The 24,156-nt window shown below is 39.0% G+C and overlaps 1 protein-coding gene across 7 annotated transcripts in view; it reads right to left on the reverse strand.

Annotated features, from left to right (window-relative positions):
• Nucleotides 1–24,156, reverse strand: part of PDLIM5 (PDZ and LIM domain 5) — a 125,324-nt gene that overhangs the window by 63,688 nt on the left and 37,480 nt on the right. For all 7 annotated transcript variants that reach the window (XM_066186356.1, XM_066186357.1, XM_066186358.1 and 4 more), the window contains exon 3: nucleotides 18,853–19,004. In XM_066186356.1, the coding sequence (XP_066042453.1) occupies nucleotides 18,853–19,004 (152 nt within the window). The remainder of the gene's footprint in view (nucleotides 1–18,852; nucleotides 19,005–24,156) is intronic.

Consider the following 24,156-nt stretch of genomic DNA (forward strand, 5'->3'; position numbering starts at 1 on the left):
AAAAAAGATGTGAGGAAAAAAGCCCTTAAAACAACGCAGCTGTAAAATTCAGCTCGTACTTGGACACTCAACTCTGCAGCTACTGCTTACTTTTACATGAGGTGGTGTAACACACATATCTAGTTTAACTCACAGTTGTGTTAGTCAATTTGTATTTCGCAGTTTTCCAGATCTCTAGAAAATACTTTATACCTGAAAATCTGCCTGCTTTTCCCAGCATTAGCAAACATCCCATCGTTCTTATGCTGTTATGCTTTTATGAAAGATGGCTACCGCTATCTTTCAGGAAAGCATTTATTTTCCAAACAGCCAATCATTAATTTATTCTCATTTTACTGTTTACTAGAGGAAGGTGCAAGAGTTGATGAGTCAGGACACTGAAATTTTGATTCTCAACAGCTGAGAACTTGCATGGCAGAGGACAGGTTTTATTTAACCAGTGTCTCATTTTTTCCTGTGGGCTGAAGCTTGGGAACAGTTTATCTAACAACACTTGTCAGTTTCCTTACTTGTCTAAGGGGTTTTTTTCCTGTTCTTTACATTCCATGTACACAGAGGTGCAAAATTAACTTCTGAGCTTAAGAAAATAACCAGTTACCTGCATAGGTACGAAATACACTATGTAGCCAGTTCAAGCTAACTTGAACTATTTTCAGCATATGAAGGGCATAGCTCATATTTAAACCATATAAGCTTCTTTTAATCCATTAGAGACAACTGTCCCTTGACAGATCACCACATATCCTTTTATAATTAAAGAATGCCTGCAAGTTAGCATCATAAACCATGCATGTTGGAGAGATGTGTTTTTCAAAGGAAAGCAACAGGTGTGGGGCATAGTCTGCATTTGGAAAACAAAAGTGTAAATAGAGACAAGTAACATCATTCATGGCACCCAAATAATGAGATGAGTGTTTACGAAGCAAAAAAGGACACAGATTACACAGCTGACTGAGATAAAATGAACTTGGCCATCTAGGTCAGGTAAACTACCCATACTTTATCAGATTTGACCCACAAAGAACCCATAGTAGAGAAAACAGTGAAAATCATTCTTTTCCCATTCTTGATGTTGCTCCTGTTATCCCAGTGTTAGGTCAATTTTCACAAGATTTTAAATAAATGCCATCAAAGCATGTCCCACAGTCCAGATGACACCAAATACACCCCCACCCCACACCCCATTTTCTGAAGAAGAGGACAAAAGTGTCTCTCTCAAATATATTCACATGCTATTCAAATTCAAAGGTAAGGAGAGTCATATTTTAAGAAATGGTTAAACTTTCCAAAATGCAAGCTTTTCCATTTATATGGACTTGGCTAGGAGCGCAGGAAGCACCACTGCTGATGCATTACTGCCGAGCAACTGCCAAATCCCAAGGCTACTTCAGGTTCTAGAAAGTAAACCAACAGGACTTCAAAAACTTTTTCATCAGAAAACTTTTGGACATGGGTCAAATTTCTTCAAAGTTCACTGTCTTTCTGGCAGCCTCACTAAACTGTTGAATTCAATGGACATTTGACTTAACCCTAGCACTTGGATGCTCAAGCAGCAGCAAGAAAGCTTTGCCTAACGTCTGCAGAGAGTCATTGTTTTATTGAGTTTCTCAGATCTTTCTAAAAACACTTATCCTTACATAACTAGTATAGAGAAGAAACAAAAGATCAGTGTCCCTGAGCACTACAAACAGTACAGTTATGCAATTCTCAGGAAGCTTTTAATCAGGGTCTTTGTAAATTAGTAGCACAGTCAAAACCAGATCTATGTTATTGCATTCCTTAGGAAATTACAGTGCATGCAAAACACATCAGAATTCCAAAGCAAAGCTCCCCACACCAATACAGGCTTCTCCTGTATTTCCTAGCTTTAGACTTTGACAGCTTTGCTCTTGGTCTCCTCTGTAGGACATAACTTTCTGCAGCTGAATCAGGGGCTGCTGAAAACTTCCTCTAATAAAAACCCCAAGGGAAAAAACAAGACACAAGGCAGCATGATGACAACAACGATGACAAGACTGGTTTCCATCACAGTGAAAGAATTTCCTCAACTTCATGTTCCAGTCCTCAACCACTCACTGGCACAAAACATGTCTCAGCAACAGGCACAGAACAACATTAGCTGTTACTACAAATTGTTTTTATAGCTACACACAGAGATGAAAGCAGAGGCTAGAACACTCCCGGCATTCTTGTCTTTGTTTTCTAACTGGTTTGCTACCATGTTAGGCTGGACCTGACCCAGCAATGTGTGCCTGCAGCCTAGAAAGCCAGTTGTGCCCTGGGCAGCATCCAAAGCAGTGTGGGTGGCAGGGAGAGGGAGGGGATTCTGCCCCTCTGCTCTGGTGAGAGGCCAGCACAGGACAGACACAGGCCTGATGGATCGGTCCAGAGGAGGGTCACCAAGATGATCAGAGAGATGGAGTACCTCTCTTATGAGGAAAGGCTGAGAGAGTTGGGTTATTCAGCCTGGAGATCTGAAGGCTCCAGAGTGACTTAACTGCAGCCTTTCAATATCTGACAGAAGCCTATTAGAAAAATGGTGAGGAACTGTTTACAAAGCTAACAGCCTTAAATTGAAAGAGGCTAGTTTTAGGCTGGATATCAGGAAAAATTTTTTGCTGTGAGGGTAGTGAAGCACTGGAACAGGTTGCCCAGAGAAGCTGTGGATGCCCCACCCCTGGAAGTCTTCAAGTCCAGGTTGGGTGGGGCTCCGGGTAACCAGGTCTAGCTGAGAGGTGTTCATGCGCAGGGCAGAGGGCTTGGAGCCAGATCTTTAAGATCCTTTCCAAGCCCAGACATTCTATGATAAGGTATTTCTGTAGCAGTACTGTGTGTTTTGCAGATCCAGCTAAAGCCTGAAGGGAAGCAGCACCACTGCAGCATATTATACACACAAACACCATGGAACTCAGAGTGGTGTTTGCTTGCTCTGCAAGAATGGTGTTAGATTATTTTCTTACATGTCTATGAGCCTCCTTATACTATGCACTGTCTTATGAAAATATAATTAAGGAACGATCTCAGCAAATGAATGCATCCCAAATGATTCTCTGTATTCCCCCAAACGCATACAGATATACCCATGAGTAATTTGGACCAAATACATGTAATCTGGGGTATGAAGGAGTTTTAACAGCTGCGTTGTTCTGATGCAGCTGTTCACAATTACTGACATGTTGCAAGGCACTTCTGATTACTGTATGTTTAATCTATATATAAATGCATTATTTTGCTACTCAAAAGCTTGGCATTTAGATGGTATCTGAAAGGCTTCAAAACTGATGTCTGCCTGTGACATCCCAGCTGGCCATTTCAAAGTCTGCCAACAGAATTAAAATGCCACCAAAGATCATGCCACTGAGGTAATCTGTGTTATTTTAAGAAGTGAAGATAAACTGTGGCCAACTTCAGATTGTTTCTTTAAGTCTTTCACTAAATAACTACAGACACAATTCAAAATAAATACGCAAGGTCAACGGCATCACAATTTACATGCTAGCTAACGAGCCCCTGAACTTTCAGAAAGGCTTTGTATGGGTTGCACAGGTTAAACTAGAAATGGGTAAAGGGTTTTACTTGAAAGTGTGAATGGCAAATGCCCACCAGTCACATAGAGGAACCTACACAGTTTCAATGTTAACAAAAAAAATTTTGCTATTTGAGAGCAGTTATGGGAAGAACATTTGAATTATTTACCTGAAACATAAAAGCGCTGAAAGCATTGGCTCACTGACGTCAGAAAATATTAGTTAAAAAGAGTTGGAGGCTAATTTGATGATGTAAATTATTTTTATATGGATGCTGCTTTACTAAAAGATACTGTCTTTGTAAGCCATGAGAAGATGTGCAACTTCACATTCTACTACCTGAAGGCATTTTTTCATGGGAAAAAAAGTCATGGGTCTCAGCTGCTTCCTACAAGAATTTTTAGGCACTTCTTGAGTGATCTCTTTGGACAAAGATGAAAAGCTCAGCTGTACAGGCATCTCTTAATAACACACTTATGGTAAGCAGACCAGAGACCACAACAATTTTTCTTGGCCCAAGTGCTATCTTCAAGAGGAAACATCTACGAACAAGGAGAAAAATGAATCACCAACTTGTGAAAGACTTAAGATTTCTGCAGTCTTTTGCAAAAACCAGGAAACATTTCTACACGGTCCTGAAAAATATTCTGTGTGTTTACACAAAGCTTGGGTTACTATGGTTTGGACACCAAAGAAGTAGTGCCAGCCACCCTCTAGTCTCCATAGGCAATATCCCATAGCCATCTCCACTCCAGCAGACACATGCACAAAGCCTGATTTCTGGAGAGCCCTCATCAGGGTTCATCCTCATCTAACCAAGCCTTTCTTACAGGCTTGATCAATCCAAGAAGCACAGAGAGTTTGAAATGACTGATAACAAGAGCTCTCTAATCCCACACTGAAAGACTTTCATATCTACCATCACAAAAATCTGACCACCTGTGTCCTGCCCATTTTTGTCAGTTTCTGCCAATTTCTACCAGTTTTTCCTTTTGCCTCCCTGCCTGACCATTAGCAATCCACAGGAATAGCATTAGACCATTAATGACATGCTCTGTATCTTTTATTTCCTTTTTCACTTAGGTACACCTGTAGCAGCTATGTCTGATAGATCCTCCTTAGGAAGAACAACTTAAAGTAAACAAGCAAAAAAATCACAAACCCCACTCAGACTGATAGACAGGCAGGAAAAAAAAAAGGCTGAAAATGTCAAGAGGCAATTTAATTCAGTGACTAATCATGAGACAAGTTTTCCATGGAGTTTAAAAAAACGCAAAACTAAACAGCAGAAACATGGTGCATCATGAGAAGAATCAGATGAATTCTTCACATTTTTCATTAATAAAATCATTGGGGAGAATTATACAATGAAGAGGGTAGTCAAGAGCAAATATCTAATGTTTGCAATACTCCAGCTCACCCTTATACTTCCTTTTGGCCTCACGCACAGTGTGCAGCTATTATTAACAATCATTCTCTAGTGCTAATGGGAGGCAAAAAGAAACCCACCTCAGCCAAGAAAACTATAATGATCAAAATAACGATCAAAATGAAAGGTGTAATTTTAAAACAAAAAGTTGACTTAAAGAGTACATCCTCAGAAAAAGTCACAAACAATTTGCAACCTTTTTCATCTCCCTTCTGCAAAGAAAGAAAAGGCAAGCAGAAGGAATAGTTTCACAGTGTCCTTCAGTCAGATCTTGATCAACAATGTGCTCTGTCTGCTAATTACTTGTTGATAGCAGAAACAGTTCAGGTTCAGCCCTGCAAGGTATTATGTTTCTCCAGGAAGCCTAATAAATGCCTCAAGCTCCATTATCTTTTATAGCAGATTAAGTCCTTCTCATTAAACAAAGAACCTTTTTTCCTCCACATCAAGAGGAATTTGAACCTTTATAACCATATTTTATCCCAAAATGTCCTTTCTAGTATAAAAAGGAACAGACATGTAAGTTATGAATCCATCTTTCCTACCAAGATAAATCTACCAGATTAAACCACTGAACCAGTTCATGATTTTCCCGACCTTCCCCCCACACCACTCACCAGCTTTAAAATTATCAACGACAGTACTGAATTAATATAGTACTAATTTCAGCACTGGCATGCTACCTCCACTCACCTCTATGTGTTGCGCACCATAGGATTTGTAAACAACAACTACACGGTGTATCTCAAAAAAGAGCTAACTTTAGTGGCTACTGTAAGTTAGGATCATTTCTTTCTGACTAAAACCAAGAGACTCAGAGATTTTATTAATTGACATAAGATATTCTGAAATTTATCCAGATCCTAAATAAAACCCAACCTAACACCTTTTCACAATCTAACAGCTTTTAACCAAAAAAGGGGCTAGAAAGTGCCACTCACATGAGACATCTAATTCTCTTCTCCCTGGTTCCATTCCCTGCCAAAATACCCTCAATACGGTAACTGAGATTTAATATTGATTTTTCTTTTTTTCTTTGTTGTTGTTGTTTTTTAATGACAGTGCTGTTTACCTCAGTTGTGCCGAAACTTGATTTTGTCCCAAGTTCCATGTAAGCCCCTGTTCACAGTACTGTGTCACCTGAGTCTAGCAGCCCCGCCACAAGAGAAACTTCAATCTATCCTTGCTCCGACTTGCTCAAATTGCACTAGGAGCTTTATTCTCCAGGACAGCTCCCTTCAGCCAAGTGCAAAAGATACAAAATCCCATAACCCTACTGTCTACATTATTAAGTTATTCAACATTGCTTCTTTATAGGCAGCTCCAAGAGATGCAACACAAAAATATTGGTCCAGCATTCACTTAATTATCAGGTTAATGGAGCAGTCACTTACGAGCTAAGAAGATTTTGTGGAAAATCACTGACTTGTCCAGTCATCACCTTCCTTCCAAGACTTGGAAAGGAGATAACTGGGAACTCTTTTGGTCAACCATTTCCAAGATCAGTACTGACAGCAGGCGCACTTAAAAACTTCAGTACTTGAGAGGCCTTAAACAGAAAATATTACACTTTTTTGTAAAACCTCTTATACATTATATTTAGCCCAGTACATGTATTTTAGTGACCCCATGTGTCCTGGAGACTTATAGTCTGCTCATGTGGAGGGGCTTTGCATGTAAAGGAAAAACAATCTGTTAGCAATCAAGCAGCATTAGTTACTTCTGAAGTCACTGTCCTCATTAAAACTTTGGCTTCCTAAACTCTGTAATACATTTTAAGAATGCATACTACGTTCCATTTTTTACACAGAAGCTTAGGAGCTAAAAGGGATACCATACAGTCAGTAAGACTGACTACCCTGGGCTTGGTCATTTTCCCTCCAAAAGACATTGAGTGTTAAAAGCCCTTCCCCCCTACAATGAAACTCCTATTACTTCTATAATCCATTCCCTTTTGCCAAGATGGTGTCTCTTACAGAGTGGCAATCAGTCACAGGTTAAACAGAAACAACAGACTAGGCCAAAGAAGCAACTCCCCCAAAATAATTGCCACTCAGAAAACCCATTTAACTGTTTGGTGAAGACTTTATTCCAAACAGAAAGCAACATCAAACATTTCAAAGCAGTCTTAGCTGATGACATAGATTCTCTATAAGGTTTGTTTCTCTCAGACAATGGCTTGTAACCTCTCACAATCCACATTTATTTTATTTTGGAATATTTTGTTTTCAGCCACGCCCCCAAAAACACGACATCAAGTTTTCATGGGGTTTTGTTGTTTGTTTTGTTGGGGTTTTCAAAGTTAAATTCAAATTGTATCTTGGTAAGAGTTAGAAATGTGAGGAAATTGAGGCTTGCCAAAACCGTGGGAGAAAATACTCAGCAGACATCATAAACTTAGAAGTTTAAGGCATTGAGAAGAATATCAAAGATTCCAAAATATGAAAGCATATAAATCTGTTGTAAATTTAAATGTAAGACAGATTGAAATGATTTGCAGATTTCATGTTAACAGACAAACTCTGCTCAGCTAAAATAGCCACAGGAATGCTTAAAAAAAAGCTAAAGCTTAACATGCACTAATGTTTTACAAAGAAGGAACCAAACACTGTTAGTATCAAGTGTAATTAAATCTAAACTGAGAAGATATGCAAGAACAAGAATAATTTACTCCATTTATAAGTAGATGTCACTAAGTGAAAACAAACCAATCAATCCAGGTTCACTTCTGGTTCAAGTGGTCACAAGTCCTTCACTGTACCTATGAGTTCCATTGTGAGGAAAACTGCTCAGATTTTTAAGTGGACAAATTATTACCTAAAGTGTTCTTGAGATATTTAAATAACTTCTTTTTTTTTTTTTTTTCATTTCATCTCTATAAATTTATTGCTACTTGTTTTGTTGGTAAGTTCCCAGGGACCAGAAGCAAAGGCAAGTTTTTGTCATCTCTAATCCTTGCAGAAGAGATCTCATTCAGCACAATGATCCAACCCTAACATCTCTGTGCTGCAGATGTGCCACTTCTGCTAAGTCACCCTGTTGTTACTTGAAAGATTGCTAATTCTTTGAAACACAATATTCTTACTGACAATTGCTTCCTTGCTTAACATCCCAATTCCCACTTCCCAGAGCTCCCTGAAACTGGCAGGAACACTTCCCTTGTATTGATTAGTTGCCTTGGGGTTGGGGAGAGCAAGGATCTGACATCTCTAGCAGCAGCCAGTGGTGTCAGGTCATGTCATGTCAAGACAGAGGAGGATTGTGGCACAGACACCAAACAAATGCATCAGGTTAAAAGGGTAGTTCACAATTTTTAAGTTGAGACAGGGTCTCTCAAATCTCCTTACTCATCACAGGAAGGAAGAGAACCTTTCCTTTCTGAGCACTTTTTGGGCAGATGCTCCAACACAGGACTCTACCAGAAGCATCATGAGGTCAGAAGGAAAGCATGTCCTCTGGGCCCCTGCCCCAGCAGGGAGCCAAAGTCCTTTCAAGGCCAGAAATTGCTGCATCTCCGTGAATGAAAGAATGTCACATGAGCAACTGAAGAGACAAAGGGCTTCCCCCCCCCCCCCCCCCGGCGGGAATAAGGATTCAGCTGTGACTGAACTGAAATGTCAGATGAATCCTGAAGACTTCCTGTCTCAAGTCTCAAACCACAAAGATGACAATCGCTCAGATCTGGTGCAGACCCTGCCAAAAGCAGAGGTTGCACAGAAGTAAAGAAAACTGTCCTACTTTCTGCCTGAACAACTCACTGTGGATTAGGTAAAAGCGGGGATACACTAAGCCCCAAAGCTGGAGGGAAGTGCAATTGGGGAAAAAAAAAAATCAGTATTAGAGAATATTATTCATCTACATACAACAAAAGCACTTTGATGTTGTTAGCCTGTCTGGGATGAGAGTTATGCTGATAGATAAATGAAACAACGCCTATAAGACCCCAGTTTGATTATTAGTTACAAGTGTTTATGATAATCAAACCCACATATCTTGTGTAAGCACCCAGGTTCTCACCATGCAGGCGTTACAAGGCATGGTTTAGTTCTCACTCCCACCTCACGCTGAATCATCACAAAGCAGTCACTGCGGGTCTGGATACCAGACTAACAGGTTCACTCATACAATACACAGACAAAGCAATCCCTACGGTTTTAATTCTCTTGTTATTTTTCAGGCTGAGTGTTCTGTCCAGAACTTGTCCACTGAAACACATCCTTTTCAGTGCCAGTCCAAAACACACCCCACTGGAAAATGTGAGGCAGTCGGGATATTAAAAAAAAAATAAACACACCAATCTATACACAGCTCTTTGTTATTCACTCACCAGGCAAAGCTGGATTTCACTTCTAATACTGAACTAACAGCAGCATTAGAAAATGAAAAACTCAGGTCTATTTTACTGGGCTGTGGAATTCTATAGTGTATTATTAGAACACTCAGGTGCACACCTTTCCTCTAGTTTTATTTCATCATAGGAAACTTCACTTTGGGAAATGAAATGATGTGCACTCCAAAACCAAAACATTATTTAACAGTTGAAAGCAGATCTACAACATTAACAAAATCTAAAAAGAACTGCAACAAGCAGTGTTGCCTACAGGGCTCTTAACAGCAAGATAATATTTAAGGGGAGAAGACAAACTTTATTTCACAAGGAACTAAGCAAAAATGCTTGGTAATAGTCACCTCTGATTTATCATCATGATATTTTATTTTTTTTTGTATCTTCTACTGAAACCCTCCGAGCCTTGATGGCTATCAAATAAGCCCAGATCTGACTATATGAAAAGCAGATAAAGGTTATTTGCTTAAGAGGAAATGTCTCGTTTTAGGAAATCAAACATTAAAGCCCAGACAAGTCTGCTGCAAAAACAGAAATGGAACTAAAAATTTAAAACCTATGATGAACCACTACATCAGTTCTGACAAATGAAAACCCACCTGATATAGTAAGATCAGTAATGGAAAACATTTTGCAAGTAATATAGCATTTTAAAATAGCTCTAATCAGCTGCTGCCTACAGCAGCTAATATTACTAGAGAAACAAAAAACCCGGTTTTCTACATTATGCTGCAGTGCTTGTGGGATATTGGTGACTGTCACCATGAATACCATGGAAGTCCATTAGAAAATAAGGAAATGAAAGCCAGAATTGCATCAAAGGCCTCCTGGAGAATAGTACTTCATTAAAAACACTTCAAATGAAACAAAATATAACAAAAACCTAAGAATATCTCTTTTCTGATGGTTTTCTGCAACTCATTAAAGAAAAAAACAAACAAACCCACACTCCCCTCTGGGGATTATTTATAAATGGGAGGAAAGCAGTAACCGAAAGAGCTTCCTGAAATACAGCTATGAACCTTTTCCTCAGAAAAACTAAAAAGCAAGACTTAGCCAGGAAATCACACTAAGAGCAAACAACATTGCTTTGCTATCAGTCTTCCAAATCTAAACTATTCCATAGCTCCATTTCTGCCCTTTTCTGAAACAAAACCCAAACTGAACCTCAAACCAACGCCCCTTTCTCCCCACCCCCAGAAATCAACACGCATTTCAGCATCTCCTGTGTGAAGAGATAATGAAAAGTAAGAAGTGCCTGGATTATGTTTATACAGCCACAACAGCTCTTGACAACAGTGGCATAGTCCAAAGCACCTGGCATATAATTACCACAGACAGGTTGACTTAATATTGCACTGTCAGTGGAGACTCCTTTCCCCTTGTGTAGGAAGTTGGCACTTGTACCTCTTAAGCAGAAGCTTTATTGTATATCACAGAGATATTGACAGTCAGCAAGATTAACTCCTGTGGTTTTCAAGAGATTTTTTTAGATTTTCATAATGAAGGTTAGCTTGGTTGTGTTCCTACATTCCTAAAATACGTGTATTTAATGTTTGGGAAATACATTCAGTCCACTCCTCAGAAACATGTGTTACTAAAGAGCTCTATAATATGGGGGTGTTCAAGCACACCTCATGTTCTGCTTGCTTCCACCCTTCCACAGCAATGAAAAGGCTTTGGAACACGCAGGATTATAAAGCAACTTAAAGCAAAAGGGGGCTGCAAGCTGGAAAATGCTGTTAAATAACAGTCAGACTTGTACTAACACCAGCCACGATCTCACTCAGCCTAGATGTCTTCTGTATTAAATCTCAGCTTGCAAATGTTATTTCTTGCTTACAGCAAGAGCATATGAACTGAACAATGTGGAGTTCATTAAGCAATTCCCTGCTGTCCACAAAGATACTCCTCAACTCTTTTTTTTTTTTTTTTTTTTTTTTTTTTTAATTCTGTAAGACAGGAGAAAGCTATTGGTATTTCAGAAAGTTATTCTAAATCACAAGCAGTCATTTATCATTATTAGGTCTTTCATCCATTAGGCAGAGCACTGGAAGCCCATCCTCACCTTGCACACTGAGGCACACTGTCCATCCAGCATCCATGCCAAGATCAAGTGAGATTGTCTAATTTCCACATACCTCCTACTGAATTACACCATTTCAGGAAAAATATATATGAATAAACCCTCACAGTTCCTGTCTTCACAGACAGAAATCAATTGTGTCATATCTAAACCAGGATACAGATTTGTTTTACTTTAATTTTATAATAGTGTGAAAATAGGCTTCTAAACTACTGTACACCTAAACATCAAGCCAAAGCTATTACCTTTCTGATCATCTCCTTGTGTAAAGCCACTTCTAAAACTTGTGGGTTTTGCACTGCATTTTTTGCTGTAACAATTTAATCTTTGTTTTCTAAAAGCATAATTATATACTAGAGTGGTTTAATCCCTATAGCAGAACTAGAACGGAAGGCAAGTATTTTCATATTGATATAAAATATAGGAATTAAAGAATGCTGTCTACAGAATAACAACACGAGATAACCATTTATTTTTAGGCTAATCCCAACATATCTGAAAGATATGCATGGTTTCAGGCTTTAAAACAAACATCTATGGGGTCCACAAAATTACTCAACAAAATCCAAAACAAACAAACAAAAAAAAAAGCCCCAACTTTACTTCCCTGTCTGCAAACAAGCAGTATTTTTAAGAAACAAACTAAGAGTCAAATTCAGAATTACTTTTTGCTGTATTTGTCAGATGTCTGTGCTATGCAACCATGCGTATAAAGCAGAGGAACAGATGTTTCTCATTGGTTAAGGCAAAAAAGCAAGATGACCAGTTAAGGCACTTTAGTTACCACTTGATCCATTGCAAACAGATGGGAACTTCTAGGATCCAAAACTTTCCTTCCTCCATTTTCACAAGGGACTCTCAGGTGCAAATCTCTACCACAAGCACTCACTACCCTTCAAAGAGTGATGCACCAACTTACCTCCTCCCCAGCCCTTCATCAGGTTCTGCTGACTGCAACATCTGAGCTACTCTCCCAAGCAACCTTACCAACATTTATACCAAGGCTTGGTCCAACCTTACTAATTCCTTTATTCAAGGACTTGGACTATGAACACAGGAATTTGAAAATTTATCCCAAATTGAACTTACAGGCTCTCAGCTTGTGAGAGACAGTTTCTTGATGATGGCCTGCTCATTTTCACACAAAGGAAGGTGATGTTTTAAAATACCCCCTGATCTGACTGCCCTTGGTTTAACCCACCATGAGAAAGTTATGTAGACAAAACCTTAAAAACATAACAGTAAAATGGCTGCAATTGCTGGAACTCAGAGGTGATAGTTTGCATTTTTCTGGTGGCAAACAAACTAAAAATAAAATTAAAACAAAAAAACCCCCCAAACCCCAAAATGTTTCCTCTTTAACCTCCCTTTGCTTGAATTTCAACTTCCTGAGGTGGTATTAACTATATGGGGGCCAGAGGGGAATGTGCCAGAAATTAAAAGTAAAAAAACATCTTTAAACTTAAATTTGAAGGAAGTATTTTGGTGTTCAGTAAATAGCAATCTGCCTTTGGCACTTGCCATTGTCCACTATCTGTGTTTACTATTGTACTTATATTCCCATGCTACTTACTGTAGCACCCTCAAGAAACTGCACAGCCTTTACAAATCTTTTGCAGCTCTAAAGATTCCAAGCAAAATTCTAAGGTACACAATGTGAGAAAGGCTGGTATCACTATTGCTTAACTCACCCTCAGCCCCACCCATTTTCCTGGCAGATGGGTAGGTATCATCCTGTACAAGTCACTGAACTCTGTTTTTCACCCTGCAACCTTCCATTTTCCTCCCAGCAACTCCCCTTTGAGCTTCCAAGCAAGCCTTTAGTTTGTTGGATCCCCTTAGCTGCAGCATGTTTTGTGGTTCATCTAATTGCTACCTGAGGAGCAGCAAAGTGCTACGTACGAGGAGACTCTGAATTTCAGCTGGAAGCAAGAGCTGTACCCCTCCCTTAATTTAGTGTGTGGGCAGGCTTTCCAAAGGCATGGTTTGGCTAGCTAAATCTGTTCAGCTCCTAAATTAGAAGCAAAAGGTTCCCACCTTGCTTCCAACAAGTGCATAGATTTATATAACAACCTTTGGATGAAAAAAAGCCCCAGCATCACTCATAAGCTTTGAGTTCTTTGGACAACGTTTTAACCCATTACCACTTAATTTCAGAGCAAGATAAACCAGGAGGACTTAAGACAACTCAGCTGACCACACTGCAATGCACAGGACCAAAAAGGCTGCGGTCAATAACAGAAAGTTCTTCAGGGTTGTTTGAAGTCTCACTAGGCTCCACTGAGTGAGCTACCTGGAACAGCTGCCACCTCAAAGCCTAGTGACGTGACTAAACTAGCAAAGGAGATGTCTGTTTGGAAGGCACTGTTTTTCACCTAGTTTATTTTCAGGCATAATTACTGAAAACTAGTATTAATGATTGAAAATAATAAACTAGCCTTGGAGAATAAGGTGCCAAAAGTTTTGAAGAGCATCTGAACTACCAATATACAGTTTGCTTACGTATTTCAAGCCATACTACCTCAATTGAGTTCTGTAAATTTTTGCATCTCAACTCTCACAATTAAAAAGAAGTTATTTCCTTAATCACCCAGCATTTAGTTTTGACATCCCTGAAACAAGCTATGTAAGAATTAGTATTACAAAAAGAATTAGAGCAAAAAAAAAAAAAATTCAGATTTTGAAAAAATTACTCAGAAGCTGTGGTGTCTTTCAACCAATTATTACTGGCTCTGTTCAACTGGCTTAGGACAATGAAGCCTATATTTTTCTAAAAAAGCAAATCACTGAAGGACCAAACTAAAGTCAAAATACCTATGTAAGGGAAACGATGATGACTGAAGTTGGGAGAAAAATAAGACTTCAGAATGCATTCTTATCATAGTTTTCTTCAAGCTCATCCATATATGGTTTAAGGAAACAAAATACCACCCAAGGAACCTATGACTCATAGAACTAAAACATGAGTTTTAACCATCATCTAAAGTGAAGTCTATAAATTAAACAAAAAATAGTAAGAAAAAAGCATACTAAGCTACTCTTACTGCTGAAAACCCTTTCTAAATTGGTTAACTTGAAAAACTATCTTAGAAAATAGAATTCAAATGATCCATAACACTTTTTTTTCTCATTTACCCTATCTTCAATCATGAGAATTTCAGCTGCCCTTAAGCTAAAAGATTTCATGCTTCTTGAAAGAAAAAACAAAAAGATACAGGAGGACAGTAAAATAAAGGTTCATACTCAGGCAGGCAACTATAACAAATGTCATGCATTTTGGGCCCAACTGCAGAACTCAGGCCTATGGCTCATCTAAATTTTGTCTCTGAGTCCTGGAGGACATCAAAAATACTCAGGAGGCCCCAGCCTCACCTATGACACTAGGGCAACGCTGTGCTTTAAAAAGGTTTAGGAAAAAACCCCCACAAACCCATAGCTATCACTGAAATTCATCTATTGCTTTGTTGCAGGCATGCTCCCCCACCACAGAGCTGGAATCAGAACTGCAGTAACTGCTCACTGCCAGCTTACTGCACCCAGAAACATTTTTTCACCTCCCCCAAAAAAGCACTGCAATACAGCAATAGAGGAGTAAACAACCTGGAGAACCCTCCTTTGCTTCCCAAGCCAAGCAATCTTCAATGCCTTTCATCCTAAATTAGTAAATTCATAGACAGAGTGAAAGAAATTCCTTTACAAATCAAACTATACCTGTGCAGATCTGTTTTACTAAATAGAGAGGTAAATATGTTCGCTATCATCAAAGACTTCCCATCTTTTCTGTTTTACTTTTATCTCTGTATTGCTGACACTTTTCCCAGAAGTTTCACAAGTATCATGATCTCGTTCATCTGTAGAAATCCACAATTCTTTATCCTTCTCACTCCTAAAGAATCATTAAACCAAATGTCTGGAGAAACAGTCCCCAAAAATAATATTTTAAAAATAGGTGGTGGCTTTTAGCTGTTCAGCAACTTAGAGATTTATTTATAAAAGTCCATGCTAAGTTACTGAACTTGAAGCAAGCATCTGGTTTCCATCTGTCCTCATGGGAAACTGGAATGGCTTTAGATGAAAAAAAAATATTGGGGTGCAAAAGAGCAAGATCTCAGAAAGGGAGGGATGAATAGAAACAAAAATTGGAGCAGGGAGGAGATCTATCAAGAAGCTAAAATTGAAGTTACAAAATAAGAAGAATGGAAGAAAAACACACTCCATATTTTTGAGTCATATAATATGAACATTGCACAAATAACATGCCTACATTAAAATTTCATTTCAGAACTCTAAAAAAAAATATAACTTGCATACTAAACAATGAGACTTGTTTACAGAACTTACTGATTTTAAAGACATACACCTGAAAATACTTGCCAACACATGCAAATGTTAAGCACCTACTACTGCACACAGGGCTGGCAAAGCACAATTTTGTCCATTTATATCTGAGCAACCTCTAAGCAAAGCGGACTTGCAATTGTCAGCTGCATCTCCAGTTCCTTCCCAGGGCACACAACAATTCCACGTTTAAAAAACCAAGCTGCGATACTGCCTTGCACAGAACAAAGGGAAGCTTTTATTTGCCCTTCAAATATTTTGCCAACACTCAATTACAAGTTAGAAAACATCTAAATTGGTTTTTCACAAGATGTACATGCGTATCTGCCTACATAAATACACTGCTTTAAATCTGTAACTAAAGGTTTTGAAGGCAGTACTTTAAATATCCTTTCCAACCTCCCAAACAAGCTACTTCTTGCCCCTTGTTTAGTTCCTTTTAATTTTATTTTTTCTACTTTGCACATGAAGAGGAGAGGAAGCCAAGTGAAAACCTAAACAGGTTAACTATCAAGTTAAAATATTTATAATAAGGACTCTGATAATAAAGAATTTCCTCTCTTGCCTTTGCCATAGACTAAAAAAGTTTCCTTTGCAGCTTGTAAAAGGTGAAGTGTTGCCATGCCCTGACCACTGTGCAAACTGGGGTGCTGGAGCACATCCTCAAAGTAATACCACTTACCATCTAACCATTGTGTTCTTTTAAAGCAGCAGCAAACCAGGGCAGTATCTCAGAATTGACTGACTCTTTCAAAACTAACCTCAACATCCTTTCATTGTAGTTCAAACTATAAGAAGACTGTGTGAAAGTAGATAAAATCTCAGAAGTGTAAAACCAAAAGATAAATAAAAAGCAGTAATGGCAAAATAAAATGTCTTAGATTTTCCTATTCTATGGCACCAATCCATATTTTGAAGGCCAGCTTTGCTTCACATTGACAGTATCTCCTTAATCTTGCATGTGAACAGTAACAGAAATATTAAAATATATCATTTATTTCTGTTTCATTTTGGGAGAAGAGGCAGGAACAGAAGAATATAATTATGGAGAACACTCAATATTAAAATGGCTTATCCTGCCCCCCTATCATACTCTCAAACTCCCTTCCCATGGGCAGCCAGCATCTCTAGTAAACATGAGACTGACTCCAAAAAGCATCTTCTTCCAGGCTATAAAGAAGAAAAAAACAACCAAAGCAGATCTGTTAAACAGCAGGGCAATGAAACTTTCACAGGTTGACGAACCAGGAGAATACTGTCTATACCTTTGGTTTCTTGGGATACAGGCAGAATTCAAAACAGCTGAGACCCTGAGACTGCAGAGCAGCAGCCCCACAAGACAGGACATCTGTTGTACCCCCAGATGCCAGGACCAAGGCTGTTCCTTTGATCTCTGTTACTCCGATCCTGACTTAGTCTTCAGCTGTCAGGTAGCCAACAGTGGTGAGTCAGATGCTACACTAGGTAGGAAGGGTGAGAACAGCAGGGGATCAGGCTAACTCATGATTAATTTGGTTTTCAAAGCACTCATCTCTGTACCCAACCAGAAGCAGCCTCTGACAAGTTATTACCTGACTGGGACACACCCACCATTACTTTCCTATATCTGATACTAACCCTGCCCATTCAATTATGGTGACAGGAGAAAGTGGGCCAACCCACCCCCTGCTGCAGTGACTCAGTGGGTCCTGGAAAGTGCATTTCTAAGCGACCTGCTGGTTTCCTTGGAAGTCAGAAAAGCAAATGACACACTAGATACAACATGCAGTTCTTCTAATGAGCTGGTACAATGCCTGTCTTTCATCAAGAAACTTTTAATGCCACCTTTACAAGTTTCACTCAGGGAGATGCCCTAGGCATGAACCACACCACAAGATACTCCTTTCCTCAGATTGAACAAAGGGAATCCCTTAGTCAGGGCAGCTAAGGACCAAAGCACAGGACAACGGGAAAAACAAGAAATAACAAGCAGGACTCTTAAAGAAGAAAGCACTCACACAAATAAACATTAAAATAAACATCACTTAGGGCTGGGAACAAGCACCACCACCCTGGAAATGGATGTTTGTCAGATCTATAACCACGTAACCTCTTTTTATTCTAATACTGATTAACTCTCAGAAAGACATAGTCCTTTCATGTGAGGGAAGGATAACTTGCCATGAAGAACAGTCAGTAACTGCTGAAGAGATATGTTATGGACTTCAACTAGTGCTCATCAAGGAACATTGCATTGTTAAAGTCAGGCACAAACTGCAATCATGACAACTGATAGTACAGTACAACTGCTGCTGTTTTCTTTGAAAACAAAAAGTGATGTGTTTCCCTGTGTGATGGATTCAGAGGCCAATCTCCTCCTTCACTCACTTCATTGAATCAAAGCAGCAGTCTTCTAGCAAAAAACAATATTTAGCCCTGGGAGGGTTTTGAGAATTGAAGGAATTCATTGCTTGTGCTGCTGCTCATTCTACTTCAGGTTCAATAACCCATATATGAGCATCCTGCTCCCTTCCTGCAACAATTGCCAAAACACATTTCCAGGCTACACCAGAGATATGCTGGGATTCAATAAACTCTATGATTTAATAATGAGACTGGGTCAAGCTGCACCTTCTGTAGCAGGCACTTCAATTAGTAAAGGGAGACTGCTGCTTAGTGACACAGTGGTATCACCATGGTGGAAACATCTGGAGGACTCTGAGCAGAAGTGTTTTCATCCATTTAACTCAAGGGTTAACTATTTAAATCCATCATTCTGTTAGCCAATAAGAATGGTGCTGTAGGACTTGACCCCAGAAAATGTTCCTAGTCAGCTGGGGGAGGGGGAAAAAATAAATAAGACCTGCTTTTAAACAGATTAATCAAACATAACTGAAACTCAAAAGGAAGAGGAAATAGAATAGGTGACATAAGGCTGGAAAAAGTCTTTGTCAAGCCACATAATTAACATCTAATAAGTTTTCTAAAATGCTGTAAATCAAGACAGATTGCAGGCTATGGCAGCACATCTTTCAATTAGTACCATTTAACTCTGTGGACTTTGCCAAAACACTTACACATTTTTATCCTCCAAACTACTGTTGGGATTACGATCAATTCTCTTTAAATAAAGAAAAAGCTATCTTACCTTTGCAGAGTCATGTTCAAATTGCCTGTACATGCCTTGATCTTGTTTTGTGCTTCTAGATGAGTCATACCATCCGTGCTTATCCCATCAATGGTGAGAACCACATCACCAATTCCCACGTGTGCTTGGGCTGCCTTGCCACCATCATTAAGCTGAAACATCACAAGAATGGTAAATGAGAAACTTGGATGGGTTTATGTTTATACTGAACACAAAAATCACAATATTTTATTCACAGTGCTGTTTCATGGAAAGAAAAAAAAAGATATCTTTTCTCATTTGTGACTCCTGTGAAAACTGCTGCAATACCTATAGGTATTCATTCTTATTTCACTTCAATGACAGGAAGATATTGCACAGTATAGCCTGTTTTTCAAAATCAGACTCTGCTCCTGCTTTACTGGCTGGAAGCTATGGACACTCACAATGACACTAAAGCAGGGACAGGCACTCACCATTTCCTGCATTCCAAGTTCCAGCCACCTTTCTCTTCATATATGAAGATTTTTCTCACAAGAGGAGAGAGAAAAAATGTAAACCAGTTCTTTCCATTCCAGATTTTCCACTTAAAAATCTCTTCAAAGTTAATTTATTTGTCAAGGACTGGAAGGAGTGAAGCATATTACAGAACTTGTGCAGGGAAGACTTTGTTAATAGTGAAGCTGACTTTTTCCCAGTTGAAACTACTAGAAAGTCAAAAGTTCAACATCACATGCAGGCTGGTTTCAGGGCATTGTTTTGCCTTTCTCTCAGTAGGTTTACAGGCCCCGATGACCTGCAGTTAATTCAGATCAGGATAAGAAAAGCCTCTTGAGAAGTCTGACCCTTTGATCAAGGTCACTGCCCAAGTTCAGTTCAACTGCCTTTGGTCCACATGAATGAAACAATATTGTAACAGAAGCCTCTGTAAATTTCACATTATTGTCCCCAACTGAACAGTAAATTAATCTTTTCATCTGATGCAAATGAATTTCAACTACTTTCATTCCCAAGAACAGAAACAAATTAAAACAACACATGATAAGATCTGATTTATACCCCTGGTCCTCAATCTGCTTATCATTTTATAGTGGGCTGAAAAAACGTCCTGGATGGTGTAAATTCCCTCTGTGTTTACAGAAGTATTTCTGTTTTACAGCAAAGATGTTGCAGCTGCTGGTGCTGTGCATACAAAACCTCACAATTCTGTCCTCTGCCTGCAAGCATGAGTTTGTTCCTTGAAGGAATCACTGCTTTTAGGGAAGTGCTGCAAACAGCAGAATTGCTTTCATTTCCAAAATGGAATTCACCTTGAGCCAAAATGGTGCTTTAGATCATGACTTAGTGGTGTTCAGCCTGGAGAAAAGGAGGCTCAGGGGAAACCTCATCCCTCTCTACAACTGCCTGAAAAGAAGGTGGAGTAACATGGGGGTCAGCCTCTTCTCCCAAGTAAAAAGTGATGGGATGAGAGCAAACTCAAGTTGTACTATAGGAGGTTTAGTCTGGATACTAGGAAAAGTTTCTTCGTGGAAAGCATTGTCAAGCACTGGAACAGGCTTTCCCAGAGAAATGGCAGAATCACCATCACTAGAAGTGTTCAAAATATGTGCAGGTAAGGCACTCGAGGACATGGTCTAGTAGTGAACATGGTGGTGCTGCTACCTTGACTGTTTGACTTGGTGACCCTTAGAGGTCTTTTCCAGCTTTAACAATTCTGTGATTCTATGACTTCTCAAAGGTAGGCCAAAGGTTTCCATCTCCTTTGTTTTTTCACTGCCCCTGTTTTAGTTCATATGGGACCAAGAAGTTTTGGTTCCTTGTTACTTTACAAAGTACAGTCACCAGTCTCCACATCGTTCACTTCAACAGGAGAAGTGAGTTTACATCTTGAAAACTGTCAGTGGGTAAAGAGGTAATAATGCATGAAATATGAGGGGTTCAGTCTCTGCATTTGTGTAGAGTAAACTGGTGGAAGGTGTCCCATCAGCCTACCTGATATGGTTAAGGCTTTCCTAAAATCCAAGCAACTAGAAATACATGACAGCTGTGACATGTATTGGATGGCATCTGAAGACAAATACTTTAGCTGAGAAAAAATATTGGTAATGTTGCAAGACATATGCAAAACTCAAAAAATATTACCATTTGACAACATATAGACTTAAACCCAAGAAATTTCACATTCAGTCCATCCTGCTGGCATTTTTCAACACCAATTTCATACTTGCTGATTGCAGTAGCAATCTTTAGCAGCTAAAAACAACAGAAAAAAATTTCAACATAATCAGAAAAACTCTCCCGTTTGGTGTTAACCTGTTGAAAGAAGAGGCCTGAGATCAAGGAAGACTTGTCGCATCTTCAAATTCAAAACAGCAGCCAGGCCCTCAGCATTATGAATCAACAGCTATTTTAGCCAGAGTTGAAACCAGAGGGTGCTAACAAGGAAAAGTTATCAGAGCAAGCAAGTAAAGTAAGAGGCAAAGGAAAAAGGAGACACCCTGATTTCAGAAAAACTATTTGACGACTTGCTGAAGTTACATAAATTGCAAGTTGTATTGTGAATCCCTTTACAAAAGGCTTCAATAAAAAAAGTGAGAAGTCCTGCAAAAATGAGGTGTTCATACCCAAACTGTGAGCTAAGAGGCCTGATTACTATAAAACACCAATCAGGGAAGCCCACAAGCATATAGAAAGCTATGACCAACATAGCTATTTATAGGAAAGCTCCTCAAACCTTTGGGTGAGGGGTGGGACCTGCCATAAACAGATCCCTAAACCGATATGTTATAGCATGCTGACATTTGCCAGCAAGGTCTGGAAAAGGGAAAGGAACGTAAGGGTGCTAAAAGCTAAAGGTCAAATGGATCGCTGTGCTTTGTGATTGGACTCCCCAAGTGAACAGAATTTAGCTTTCTCAGAACGTGCGCAAATGCACAAGATGCTGACATGTTGTAATTTGTGATGAAAAAAAGGAAAGAAGCAACCTACACACAGATCAGGACTAAGACTTCGAAAGCCAGCTTCAGAGTAACTACTTTCATGGAGGGGTGGGAGGCCTTACCATCCCCAGGAATGTAAATGAAAACAGATTTATTAATTAAATTGTTATTTATTTATTTGTTATTTATTATTATTGTGTGGCAAACACACAATAACCCACAACCAACCACCTGACTTTCAAGAGGTCATTCTTAAACTGTTGCCTACAGGGGATGAAACTCTTTACAAGTGCATGTGGGAGACCACTGTAAAATCGTTTCAGTAAAACCCCAGAATGAAATTTCCTGAAAACAGGTCCTGAGAAGTGTGATGAGTCCCTATGTCCATGGATCCTGTTGTACAGACAGAGAATTGAATATGCCTTGTAGGTGAGGCTGTCAGAGACACATCAAAGCAAATTACTGGACAAGAGTGTGAAGAATTGCACACACAGAGGGATGCCAGAGTAGTAATCTCCTTATCTAGACACAGTGAATAAGACTTCTAAGTAACACCTACTGATTCTGAATAACAGATCTGACTCACTAAGCAGGAGAGGTGAGATTGATACTTCTAGGAAATCTCAGCCAGAGTGTGAGTATTCCCTGAAAGTACCGGTCAGCAACCCTGGCTTCAGAAGCACCTATACTGAAGTGGGACTGAAGGTACAGGGGCAATTTTACCACCGGTGCAAGAGGAATATTATCACAAGTATGTAAAAAAAAAATCTACACTGAACACAGCAGGAAGAATTAGAACATTTGAAATAACTGAGGAGCTTTTTCAGACTGCAGACCTTGGGAGCCTCAGTTTTCTTAGACGCTGAACTGTGCATTACCATTACAAAAAATGAGTTTGTATACATAACAAAGATTACATATGCCAAACTGTGTACACATTTGAACCAAAACTGCATAGATACTCAAAACAAAACCAAGAGAAAGGAGGCCCATATTTCTTGTCACAAAGAAAATAAACACCAAAAAGTTCAACAGATATAGAACACATATAAATACCATTTGAAACTTATATAGTATCACCTACATCTTTATCTCATTGCTACTTTTGTACTACTTTTTTTGGGGTTTTTTTGTTTTTTTTTTTTTTTTTTTTTTCGGGTGGGGGGGAGGGGTCGTCATGTACACGAGATTTTGTTCTTACAGTACAAATTTAACCTGAGGAACATTGTCCCGCATCAGTCACCCACTAAGTACAGAATTATCTGGAAACAAAGGTGATCCTTAGAACATACCTTTATTAAATGTGTCTGTGTCACCATATGGAATCAATGCATCAGGATGTATATGGAAAAGACTATAGCAATAAAATTACAAAACTGGCTATCCAATAATTCAACTAACCTCTAAGCATTACAAATATTCTTCAAATCCTTGATGGATCTGTTTTAATTCTGTATTTATAGTACGAGGCAGGTTTTTAAAGTCAATCATGAATTAGAGCTACAAAAAAAAGCAGACTCTTTTTTCCTTGATGTGACACTACAGACTCGAAAGCTTCAAAATTGCCAAGCCAGGAATGCTTCCTCCTACTTAATTCCAGGTCTCTGTACTCTGGAAATCTCATTTGGAGACTGAAGGGGAGGCAAGGAGGAAAGACATTTCATGACCAGGCACCTGCTGAGGTCAGTCACTCCCACAGCCCCCAGCAGGAAGCCTCTGCCCCTCCACAGCAATCAGCCACAAGGCTGAAAGCCAAAAACCAGCCTGTGCCATCCAGGGATGCCCAGGACACTTTTTAAAAAGCACAAGTGAAATCACCCATCTAATGTTAAGACTTCAGTTTTGTTTGTCAAAAAAAATTTGAAAAAATTTTAAAAAGATTGTTGCTCTTATGGTTTTCAACATCAAAATTCCAAAACCACAAACATTATCCAAAACCACGTTCCAAATGGAGACAGAACAACAGTAAAGCAGTTCTTGATCCAGGACGGACTTCAAAATCAAGGTATAAAAAGTCATCTCAGCATAGTTCTACAGCTCAGGATTTGAAATGTGAACAGCCTAAAATACCCTGGAATACAAGTTTTATCGAGCTAAATTTTAGCCAGCACACGATTTTATTTTGCAATAACCAACAGCTTTTTTACATTTACCCTTAAGCTTTAATTAGATATTTTGAAAGAGTCTTTCCAGGGCAACTGCATGTGTGCACACACATGTGCATCTATCTCTGAATCAATGTAATTTGCAGCCTAATTAACTTCTGTTTAACATATAACCACCTATTTTTTTCCTCACATGACTAAGAATAAAACTTGACAAGCAACTCTTCTTTGAGCTGTGATTATTTTGCTTTTACGCAGTAATAAATGAATTACTTAAATTG

This window comes from Chamaea fasciata, unplaced genomic scaffold (genome assembly GCF_029207755.1).
Source record: "Chamaea fasciata isolate MVZ Bird 193981 ecotype frontalis unplaced genomic scaffold, bChaFas1.0.hap1 SCAF_6, whole genome shotgun sequence".
Lineage (NCBI taxonomy): Eukaryota > Metazoa > Chordata > Aves > Passeriformes > Sylviidae > Chamaea > Chamaea fasciata.